We start from the raw sequence: 11,659 nt of genomic DNA, 5'->3' as shown, positions 1-11,659 counted from the left end.
TCTCTATACCAGTGTGTCTCTGTTCATTTTTATTGGAGTTGCTTTATATTTTATGTACATAAAAACTGTTCCCATGTACAGCAGACTGGAAATAATGGTGCTTGAAAATAAATATTTTTTAAATTTATGTTAGAATCATAGAATAATAGAATCATAGAATCGTAGATTTGGAAGGGACCTCCTGGGCCATCTTTGTCCAACCCCCTGCTCAAAGCAGGATTCGCTAAATCATCCCAGTCAGATGTTTGTCCAGCCTCTGTTTGAAGACTTCCATTGAAGGAGAACTCACCACTTCTCGTGGCAGCCTGTTCCACTCATTGATCACTCTAACTGTCAAAAAGTTTTTTCTAATATCTAATCTGTGTCTCCTCCCATTCAGTTTCATCCCATTGCTTCTAGTCTTTCCTTGTGCAAATGAGAATAAAGTTGATCCTTCTACAACGTGACAGCCCTTTAGATATTTGTAGACAGCTATTAAGTCTCCTCTCAGTCTTCTCTTTTGCAAACTAAACATTCCCAAATCCTGCAACCTTTCCTCATAAGACAGGGTTTGCAGACCGGTCACCATTCTGGTCGCTCTTTTCTGAACTTGCTCCAGTTTGTTGATGTCCGTTTTAAAATGTGGTGCCCAAAACTGGACACAATATTCCAGATGAGGTCTGACCAAAGAGGAGTAGAGGGAAATAATGACTGCACGTGATCTAGACTGTATGCTTCTGTTAATACATCCTAGAATTGCATTTGCCTTTTTTGCTGCTGCATCACACTGTTGACTCATATTCAGTCTGTGATCTATTAGTATACCCAAGTCTTTTTCACATGTGCTGTCACTTAGCCCTATTCTTCCCATTCTATATATGCTTTTTTCATTTTTATTGCCCAGATGTAGTACTTTGCATTTCTCCCTGTTAAAAACCATTCTGTTAGTTGCTGCCCACTTCTCCAGTTTATTTAAATCTTTTTGAATCCTCTCTCTCTCTTCTCTAGTATTAGCTATCCCTCCAAGCTTTGTGTCATCAGCAAATTTAATCAGTTTACCCTCAATTTCTTCATCTAAATCGTTGATAAAGATGTTGAACAATACAGGGCCCAGGACAGAGCCCTGTGGTACCCCACTTGAGACATTCTTCCAACTGGACGTGCAGCCATTTACGACCACTCTTTGGGTCCGATCACTAAGCCAGTTATGAATCCACCTAACAGTTGCCTTGTCCATTCCATACTTAGTCATTTTTTCAATAAGGATTGTATGAGAGATTTTGTCAAATGCTTTGCTGAAGTCAAGATATACTATATCTACAGCATTTCTTTGATCCACCCAATCAGTGATACCGTCATAGAAGGAAATTAAGTTAGTCTGACATGACTTATTAGTTACAAACCCATGCTGACTCGGTTTAATCACTTCATTCTTATCCAGGTATTGACATACATGTTTTTTAATAATTTGTTCAAAGATCTTTCCTGGTATAGAAGTCAGACTCACCGGCCTATAGTTGCCTGGGTCCACCTTCTTCCCCTTTTTGAAGATAGGACCAACATTTGCTCTTCTCCAGTCTTCTGGGACTTCTCCTGTTTTCCAAGAATTTTCAAAGATTATGGAGAGGGGTTCAAAAATTTCTTCTGCTATCTCCTTCAGTACTCTGGGGTGTAATTCATCTGAACCTGGAGACTTGAATTCATTTAGGTTAGCTAAGTGTTTCCTCACTATCTTTCTGTTTATAGATATCCTGGATTCTTCTATTCCCTTAATAGGACAGTGAATAACAGTTGATGTTACATTTCCTTTCTGAGAGAAAACAGATGCAAAATAGGAATTTAAAAGTTCAGCCTTCTCAACATCCTGTCTTACCATTTCATCATTTTCATCCTGTAAAAATCCTATAGCATCTTTGACTTTTCTTTTACTTTTGACATATCCCCAAAATCCTTTATTATTGCTTTTGACATCTCTTGCAAGCCTCAATTCATTTTCAGCTTTAGCCAATCTGATTTGTGCCCTGCAGGTTCTGCAGACAGCATTATATTCTTCTTTAGATATGCCTCCCTCTTTCCATTTTATAAACATTTCTTTCTTCCTTTTTAGCATGTGCTTAAGTTCTGTGTTCATCCATCCTGGTTTCCTTAAATGCTTCCTATTCTTCCCTCTTTTCGGAATTGTTAACAACTGTGCTTTGAGAATTTCATTTTTCAAGATTTCCCATCCTTCCTGGACATTTTTGTCTTTAAGGATATCCAGCCATTGGATCCCTCCAATTCTCTTTCTGAATCCTGAATGTTAATATCTTAAGTCTAGGTCTATGTATTGCTTGCTAAGAGGGGTTATCCAGAATTAGAAAATTGTGACTTTTTTTCCCAAAAACAGCACAACACAGGTATCTATATATATATTTATATTTTTATATTTATAACACTGGCTATATGTGGCATTGCAGCTTAGCTCCATTTACCCAATATAACTGAGCAGTAGTACCAGACACAGACCATGGCCAGGTGTGGCGCAGTTCTTGAAAGAAAGCAGCCCTGTTTTTCTGTACTTTAAATATGCTTAAAGAGGAGCTTTTAGAATCCAACCAAAATGCATTATTAAATGGATTTTTTAGACCTGATGAGGCGGTATACTTACTCTGCATCACAATGTCTGTATAATCCTTTTTGAAATTTTTTTTTCCTATACTCTAGCGGACTCCTAATGCTTATTTTAATGCAGATTTTAGATAGATTTAGAGTTAGATGATGTGGATTTGAACCAGATTCTGCTCCAAAATCTGCATGGAAAAATGGTTTAAATAAAAAAGCGTCCAAGTGATATTAATGGGAAAAGCACGTCTGTAGTGCACGTGGTGCTGTTTTCCACTTGTTTTTTGTCCATGTCTATTCTTCAGATGTTTCTGCTTGAAAAAATAAGCGCCATATTTTATTTAAACAGAAAAAATGCCCCATTCATAAGACTGCATAAAAAAAAAACTGTGAAAAATGCTCCCAAAGACCTTGTTATTTTTATGCAGTTTTTGGATGAGGTTTTTCAGCCAGAAAAAAGTCTACGTCAAATAACTCTTGATTGACTAATCCCTTAAGTGAATATTTACTCTTGAATAGGTCCCATTACACTTCTGAAGTTCTTGCCGGACCGGCCTTCTCTAACAGTCAGGATGTCAGTCCTGCCCTGACATCTTTTAGCCTCCTCCTTGGCACAGAATTTTGCACAGTGAAGGCAGTGTGACCCCATGACCTCATTCAGCAGAATAATAAGCTGCATCCCTACTTGTTGATGGTTTCCAAAGTAATCAAGTTTACATTATTTTATACTTAATACATGATTCTATCTTAAGGAAAAAGTGGTTGTCCACCCTTTTATTTTATACTCAAATTTTTACTTTTAGGGGCTAAAAATCATTTTTGTAATTGGGTTTCATTAAAACATTTGCACCATTTGCTTCCACTGCCTAGAGTTAACTGAGATGAGCTTATTCATATTGAATGACAAGAGAGTGTGTATCTCTTTTATCTGTCTTGTTCTGAGCTGATCTATGGTTCACAGGACACAACACAGTTAAATATACAGTGAAACAAACAACCTGTAAAAATCAAAAGATGCAGAAATTTTAATGAAATCCAATTTCAAAAATGAGTTTTAGCCCCAAATACAAAACAAAATCTTTTAACCATGAAATAATCTGTTGTATTTTATACAGGAAAGTTACTACTTGTGTTTCTGGTACTAAATATGTGCCTGACAAGGGAAGTGGTCTTCTCCAGCCCAATCTGCACTCCAGGGAGTCTCCAATGTCAGGTTCTGCTCAGTGATCTATTCGACAGAGCGATCAGACTTTCGCATTATATCCATTCTTTGTCTACGGAGATGTTTGAGGACATTGTAAGTATCGGGAAGTTTTGTTTTTTTTTAAACTATGAGATCATCAGCTCTGATGTGAGAGCAATATTGGGGGGGGGGGGGACCCAGTAGGAAAAGCAATGGAGGGGATACACACAAGATGCGCCATAAATCATGAATCTTTGTCATAAATTTATGGCTTATCCTGTCAAGATGCCAAAAAAGTTGACTATTGTAGTAAAGTGTAAAACTACTAACTGGTTTGAAAGTCCTGAAAATGTCATCCAAATATAAGCAAGGACTAAGAATCAAGAAAGAACCCTCATAACAAACACACCATGAGCAATTCCTTACACAAACGTCAGCGCAGAGGCCGTAATTCGCTCCATTACTTCAGAAATATGGCGCCCTGATGAGCGTCAGCTTTCGTGCTATACCTACTCTGATACATGTACTCGATCATGTACCGCAGTAATATTTCTAAATGCGTAATAGAACAGAACAGTTTGTTTTTAATTTTTTACACTTTTCTCAAAAGATAATTTTTCATTTAAATTTATGGTTCTCTTAGGATTTAGCAAAATTATTACTGGATTGTTTTAATCTAACTTGTGACTAATGAGTAGATAAGGTTCTGTTCTGTTATTTCCAGGGTTTTTTTCTACCTAATGTTCTAAATATTCAACATTTAAAGAGAAACCAAACTTTTTTTTAAAATTCAGTTATTAACCAATGTCAAGAACACCACAGAGATCACGCAGATCCCACCGCTGCCTCCAATCGTCAGGACAATTACGCAATTGACTGACGAGTGATGGACGAGGCCGCGGCTGTTTCCACTACTAGGCCGGTTATTGGGGAACTCCCAGTAACTATATGGTGTATACACCTCCGATCCCAAAGCATATAATATACACACTGCTCAAAAAACACGTATATTATTTACCAGTAAAGTGTTTTTATGAAACCCATGACAGCACCAACGAGAGAGGGGATCCGTCCTTCAAGGACAGGGAATCTTTAAGATAAAAAGGGCGGCTCCTCTCTCTGTATCAGTGGATTAGAGCATGAGAGAACCTCTGGGTTAGTGTACACACAAACAGAATATATACATATTTATACAACTTTATCGACTATATCAATTATCTTCAAACCCACCATAAGTAGAAAACTATATACAACGACCCACCAACCAAAGGGTGAAGACTTAGGCTATGTGCACACGCTGCGGATTCACCTGTGGGTTTTTCCAGGCGGATCCGCAGGTAAAGTGACCTGCGGTTTTCCTGCGGATTAGCCTGTGGTTTCACACCTCTACTATGTTAAAGGTGTGTAACCGCTGCGGAATCCACAAACAATTGACATGCTGCAGTTTGTAAACCGCGCGGAAAAAAACGCAGCGTGAGCACAGCGGATTTTAAATTGCCATAGGCTAACATGGCACTGTACCATGTCTGCGGAACTGTTGTGTTTCCGCAGGGCCAAAAACGCTGCGGAAACGCAGCAGAATCCGCAAAGTATGCACATAGCCTTAGTAACAGGAGGAAATATAAAGGGTACTGTCATGGGTTTCATAAAAACACATTACCGATAATTAATATACGTGTTTTCCTATCACCCATGACAGCACCAACGAGAGAATTACAGATAATTACTCTATCAGGGAGGGACCACAGCTTGTAGAACCATTTTCCCAAACGTGAGATCAGAAGAGGCAGAAAGATCCAGTCTATAGAGACTATAGAAGGTGGAAGGTGAAGACCAAGTAGCCGCCTCAATGGATACGTCTGCTCTTTCAGCCCACAATGTTGCCATTGCCCTTGTAGAGTGGGCCCTCAGGTCGTCCGGGACTGGTCTTCCCACACCCACATAGGTCAACTTGATAGCTTCCCTTATCCACCTGGATAGAGTACCCTTCGAGGCTCCTGTCCCCTTCCTAGAACCCTGGAAGGAGATAAACAGAGCCCTATCCTTTCTCCAGATTTTGTTGCCTGTAAATAGTGAAGGAGGCACCTCCTGACATCTAGGGTGTGGAATTTCTTTTCCCTATAATTCTTCGGGTTAGGACAGAAGGAAGGTAGAGATATCTCCTGTGACCTATGGAATCTAGACACTACTTTAGGCAGATATGGTAGTCTTAAAGCCTGATCCTGCCAATCATCTATTACCATAGTAAAGGGAGGATCTACTGAAAGGGCCTGAATGTCACTGATTCTCCACGTCAATGTCGGGGCTACTAAGAGTATGGTTTTTAATGTAACTAGCTTCATGGACCCTTCAGCTAAATACAGGTAAAGGCTCTACCCGTCAAGGACAGGAAACCACTGCTGCGGAGAGAGGAGCCGCCATTTTTTATCTTACAGGTTCCCTGTCCTTGAAGGGCAGATCTCTCTCATTGGTGCTGTCATGGGTGATACGAAAAATAAAGGGAACACTAAAATCCCAGATATCACTGAATGAAATATTCTACATGCAAATCTTTATTCATTACATAGTGGAATGCATTAAAGGGAACCTGTCACCCCCTCCAGGCGTTTTTAAGTAAAAGAGCCACCTTGTGCAGCACTAATGCTGCATTCTGTCAAGGTGGCTCTTTTCCTTAGCGTCCCTTCCACCGCAGAAATAATCATTTTTAAAATTGTTCAAAAATACCTGAAATTTGACAGGGGGGCAGGTCTTTCCCCCTCTAACAGACGCCTCACATACATCAGTAATTTCGTATTTGGCCCCGCCTCCTCGCTGTTCTTTTGAAATGCTGGAGCCTGCGCTGTACTTTAGTTTCGTGGGCATGCGCAGTTAGCGCTGCTCGACGTGCCCAAGCTCTGAGATCACATCCTTGCCTTCGTATCGCGCAGCCACAGATCCCGCCCCGCAGTCGCTTATGATTTATTCACACTGCGGGGCTGGGAATCTTGGGCATGAGAGCCGCAGAGAACTACTGTGGCCGCGCGACATGAAGGCCAGGATGTGATCTCAGAGCTTGGACACGCCGAGCAGCGCTAACTGCGCATGCCCACGAAACTATAGTACAGCGCAGGCGCCAGCATTTCAAAAGAACACTGAGGAGGCGGCACCAAATAAGAAACGAATGATGTATGCGAGGCGTCTGTCAGAGGGGGAAAGACCTGCCCCACCTGTCAAATTCCAGGTATTTTTGAACAATTTTAAAAACGATTATTTCTGCGGTGGAAGGGACGCTAAGTAAAAGAGCCACCTTGACAGAATGCAGCATTAGTGCTGCACAAGGTGGCTCTTTTACTTAAAAACGCCTGAAGGGGGTGACTGGTTCCCTTCAAGAGCAATAAAACATGAAAATGATCAATGTAAATCAAAATTAATGTCTCATAGAGGTCTAGATTTGGAATGATACTTAAAATCAAAGTGGAAAATCAAATTACAGGCTGATCCAACTTCAGTGGAAATGCCTCAAGAACAGGAAATGATGCTCAGCAGTGTTTGTGGCCTCCACATAACTGTATGACCTCCCTACAATGCCTGGGCATGCTTCTGATGAGGTGGTGAATGTTCTCCTGAGGGATCTCCTTCCCAGACCTGAATTAAAGTATCAATTAACTTCAGGATAATCTGTGGTGCAACGTGGCGTTGGTGGAAGGAAAGAGACATCTCAGATGTGCACTACTGAATTCAGGTCTGGTGAACAGGTAGGCCAGTCCATAGGATCAATCCCTTCATCATGCAGGAACTGCTGACACACTTCTGCCACATGAGCCCTAGCTTTGTCATGCACCAGAAGGAACCCAGGGCCCAGTGTGCCTGCATATGGTCTCACAATGGGTCTGAGGATCTCATCCCAGTACCTAATGGTAGTCAGTACCTCTGGATAACACATTGAGGGCTGTGTGGCTCTGTCTCTTATGAAGGGGAGCTCTTTGTTTTTTGGGGAGTAACAGTACAGCACCACAGCGTACTGTGTCTCCCCAGACTGACACTGATCATAGGCCGGTATTTGCTTTTATTAACACAAGTCACTTCCACATAACTCACCTCCGGTAACTCATAACAGTGTTGGTCAGGGATGGAGCTAGCTCTTCTTTGTAAAATTATGAGATCCCCAACTTCCACTATATCTTTCCTCCCTGAGGTCCCAGGCAGGAGATATTACTGTCATTTTTCCCTATCACGTTTACACCTTTCTCTACATAGAATAAATGGCATGGATAGCATCATCCATCTGATAAATTTTAGAGATGTTGCCGCAGCTGTGCAGTGACTTAAGACAATGCGTTACGTTCGCCACAACTCCGAAAATATGTCTTTCATATCTGTCATAAATTTGCAAAAGAGGACAAGGAACTTTAAAGTAATCTGCTTGCCTTTTTGTTCAAGCTGATGCTAGAGGTGATAGGTATTTCATGCTTCACTGTTAATATGAGAACTTTAAAGATTTTTACAATTATATCTATAACAATCAGTCTTTACAAATTTATGAATCTTTGTAATATGCTCCATTACTTTATTTTATTTCCTTTTCTCCCAAACTCTATGTTGGGAAAGAGCTGTTTTAAGTGCCTGGTTCATGTCCTTAGAGCAGCTGTTTTGAACTGAAATTCTCGCAAATATTCTTACCTTTCTCTGCTATTCTTCCCCCTACTATATATAAACAATTTTTATGTCTGAGCATGATTAACGGTAAGAGGATAAAAATATTTGCTAGACCTGGAGTTCAAAACAGCAGCACAAAGTCTATGAACCAGGCAGTTAAAAGAGCTCCTTCAGCATAGAGTTTGGGAGAAAAGGAAGCAAGAGAAGGTAATGGAGTATATTACAAAGGTTCATAACTTAGCAAAGACTGATCAATAATTAAATAAAAAGAAAAAAAAAAAACTCTAATTTTTAATTAAAGGATCAGCAATATTCAGGCGGTCGGAAGCTTATCATTAAAGCAATGAACAATTGTCATACCTCAACCCTAAATACTCCAGAGGACAAGGAGCAGACACTGCAACTGCAAGTAAGTACAGCCATTAATATCCGCGGACATGGACGTGATACGGATACGTCCAGTGTAAATCCATATCTTGCAGTCTGCCATAGGTGCATATTGTAGCTCAAAATATAAATGCATGCTAGGTTACAGATTAGGGGATAATACCAGGCAGTGACACATCATAGATTCCATATTAAACATGCAAATTACCTCTAAAGAGGCAATTTGCACATTTAAATTACTAGAGGAGCATGCATGGCTTATAAGTCTCCTCTCTCTGACATGCCAGGCCTGGTTTGTCCCTCCTCACTATGAGAAATTTACCTTAGATCCCAAATTCAATATTAACACTGGTAATCTATAAAAAAAAAAAAAAAAAACTATTTTAATGCTATGGTCTTGAAATAAAGATAACCCTTTTATAATCACAATTTAGTGAGCACCCAAAAATAAAACTGAAAGTAGGCTTCCAGTGGGAGCGCTGGAATGAATATTATATGGCGGGCCTGAAAATCTGTCAATGGAGTTTTGTTCCAGATGAAATATTTTGAAAAGGCTTCATTGTATGTGCAGATGGAAATGCCCTTTAAATTTAAAGCGCCAGTACATCTAACAAATTGTTCCTTTACAATGTAGAGTTTTGATAGGACAGGGAAATTAATGATAACACTACTGATTATTAACAGTGATGAGCAGACGTGCTCGGATGAGGTGTTATCTGAGCATGCTCCGGTGCTAACCGAATGTCTTCGACGTGCTCGAAAAATACATTCGAGTCCCTGTGGCTGCATGTCTCGTGGATGTTCTACAGCTGCAACACAATGCAGGGGTTGCCTGTCTGTTAGACAATCCCTGCATGTGTTGCAGCTGTCGAACCGTCGCCAGACATCCAGCTGCGGGGACTTGAACATATTATTCGAACACACTCGTGTGACTCCCGACAAGTGGATTCAGGTGAGCTGATGCTCCCTTTTCCCCTTCCCTCACTGTTGCTATATTTTCTTTTCTGTATAGGATTTTATACATGTCCTCACTCCGATCTCCCTCCTTACTAATGTCTACTGCTTCCACAGCATGAAGACTTGCTGAGCCTTATAAATAAATTATTGCGCTCTTGGACCCAACCCCTGCAGTACTTGTCCATGGGGGCGCCAAATAACATGGCGCAGAAAGTGAAAGAAGCTGAGGAACACACCAGGATTCTTCAAGGAGGAATAGACAGGATCTCTGGAAGAGTAAGCAGCAGTATTAACACGCACATCTTCTCTTCCTTAACGTAGGTGATGAATTTAGGCTAAATGGTTAAAAAAAAAAAAGTATAAAACAAAACTAGAGCTGGCTGAGGAAACCGTAGAATTGCTAAAAGGGATGACAGGCAGCAATATGGGCAATAAGTTCCCTTTAGAGGGAATTTATCACCAGGTTTTTGCAGTGTAATCTGAGAGCAGCATGATGTAGGGGCCGAGATCCTGATTTCGGCAATGTATCAATTGCTGCTCTGTGCGCTGTCATTTTGATACTACCACTGTTCAATGAATCAGAGCAAGTTGACTAGCAGGCACAAGGCACCTAGTCCTGTACTGATAATCTCCTGCTGATTTTATTGAAACAGTAAAACACACCCTAATAAGTGATACATGGCTGGATTCAGGGTCTCAGCACCTACATCATGTTGCTCTCAGATTAAATTGCAAAATCCTGGTGACAGATCAGATTCCCTTTAATGTTTTCCTATAGGAATAATGTCCAACTTTTAGACACTGAGTTTGCTTGTGACTGGTGGCAATGCAGTAATAAGCACAACTTTTGGGCAATTTTTAAAACAACAATTGTAGGGTTATTCGCTATTGTACCTTTACTCTAACCAAATTGTACACCCTCAATCACCCACTGTTTATTTCAGATGCTGACTGATCTAGAAGAGGATTATCCACAGTGGTTTGGTCCCGTGGATGTTACAGCGCCACAAGGCGATTCCTACATGTTCCCCGTCTACCACTTGCTCCACTGTTTCCGCAGAGATTCACACAAAATTGACAGCTACTTGAAGATCCTCCGATGTCGCCTGATTCACGCCAACTGCTAGGGACATTATAAATTATATGCCAACATTTATTTCTTGTGCCTCAAAGTGTACAATTTTAGATTGATATACAAATAAAAAAACAACTATTTGAGAGTTTGTTTTCCAACCTGTTTTTTTTTTTTATGAGATCATTAATTACATTAATTTAATTAAATTACTAAAATATTAATTTAATTATTAATGTAATTATTAAATTGCTAATTGTACTAAATTTAGTTATATAAAGTATTAATATTTCTTACGTGTTGTCATTTTATATACAGTCTATACAGCAGGTGAGTAATAGAGGATCATGGAAACTGCCAGGAAAGCAATTAACTCGATATACAATGCTATGGCACATTGCTAGGATATAATAGTTTGATCGGCGATGGTCCAACCTCTAATTCCACCACCGATCCGGAGAATAAAAGGAATGGGGAGCCTATCAGTTTCTTTTTCTTGCACAGCTGTGCTACCATTTACCCACCCATAGTGCAAAAAAAAAAAAAAAAAAGTCCATCAAATCTCAAATTGTGAACTGGGAGCGTGGAAAAAACAAAACAATGCAGCCACTTCTTTCTAAATCAGGCAGTCAGACCCCCAACAATCACATCCTGGAATAATATAGTATGAATACCTCTTAAAATTGATGCAAAAGATAAACGTGGATACACAGGTATACGTTCTATTGATTGATTTCTATAAGGGCCTATTCACACATAAGTGTGTATCTGCTACCGACATGAATGATCAGCTAACGTGCCGGCGATTGCGCTATTTAACTTGCCAGTAATTGACGGCATATAAA

The 11,659-nt window shown here is 40.1% G+C and overlaps 1 protein-coding gene across 1 annotated transcript; it reads left to right on the top strand.

The window, feature by feature from the left end:
• The first annotated feature begins 3,690 nt into the window (after positions 1–3,690).
• On the top strand, positions 3,691–10,904 carry LOC141085551 (prolactin-like). The gene is made up of 4 exons (XM_073570999.1): positions 3,691–3,877; positions 8,700–8,807; positions 9,857–10,018; positions 10,687–10,904. Exons 1-4 carry the CDS (start codon positions 3,728–3,730, stop codon positions 10,867–10,869), a joined length of 603 nt encoding a protein of 200 aa, XP_073427100.1. The 5' UTR covers positions 3,691–3,727; the 3' UTR covers positions 10,870–10,904.
• Positions 10,905–11,659: the final 755 nt, after the last annotated feature.

Source organism: Dendrobates tinctorius, unplaced genomic scaffold (genome assembly GCF_039654945.1).
Source record: "Dendrobates tinctorius isolate UK_male_01 unplaced genomic scaffold, ASM3965494v1 ptg000028l, whole genome shotgun sequence".
In the NCBI taxonomy this organism is placed as follows: domain Eukaryota; kingdom Metazoa; phylum Chordata; class Amphibia; order Anura; family Dendrobatidae; genus Dendrobates; species Dendrobates tinctorius.
The sequence above is the reverse complement of the archived record's forward strand: the minus strand, read 5'-3'. Positions and strand labels throughout refer to the sequence as shown.

Bases quoted from the DNA above. Each gene is read 5' to 3' on its own strand.
- LOC141085551 (XM_073570999.1), top strand. From the start codon at position 3,728: ATGTGCCTGACAAGGGAAGTGGTCTTCTCCAGCCCAATCTGCACTCCA. The intron at 8,808-9,856 runs GTAAGTACAGCC...CTGCTTCCACAG, and splicing joins AGCAGACACTGCAACTGCAA to CATGAAGACTTGCTGAGCCT. The intron at 10,019-10,686 runs GTAAGCAGCAGT...TGTTTATTTCAG, and splicing joins TAGACAGGATCTCTGGAAGA to ATGCTGACTGATCTAGAAGA.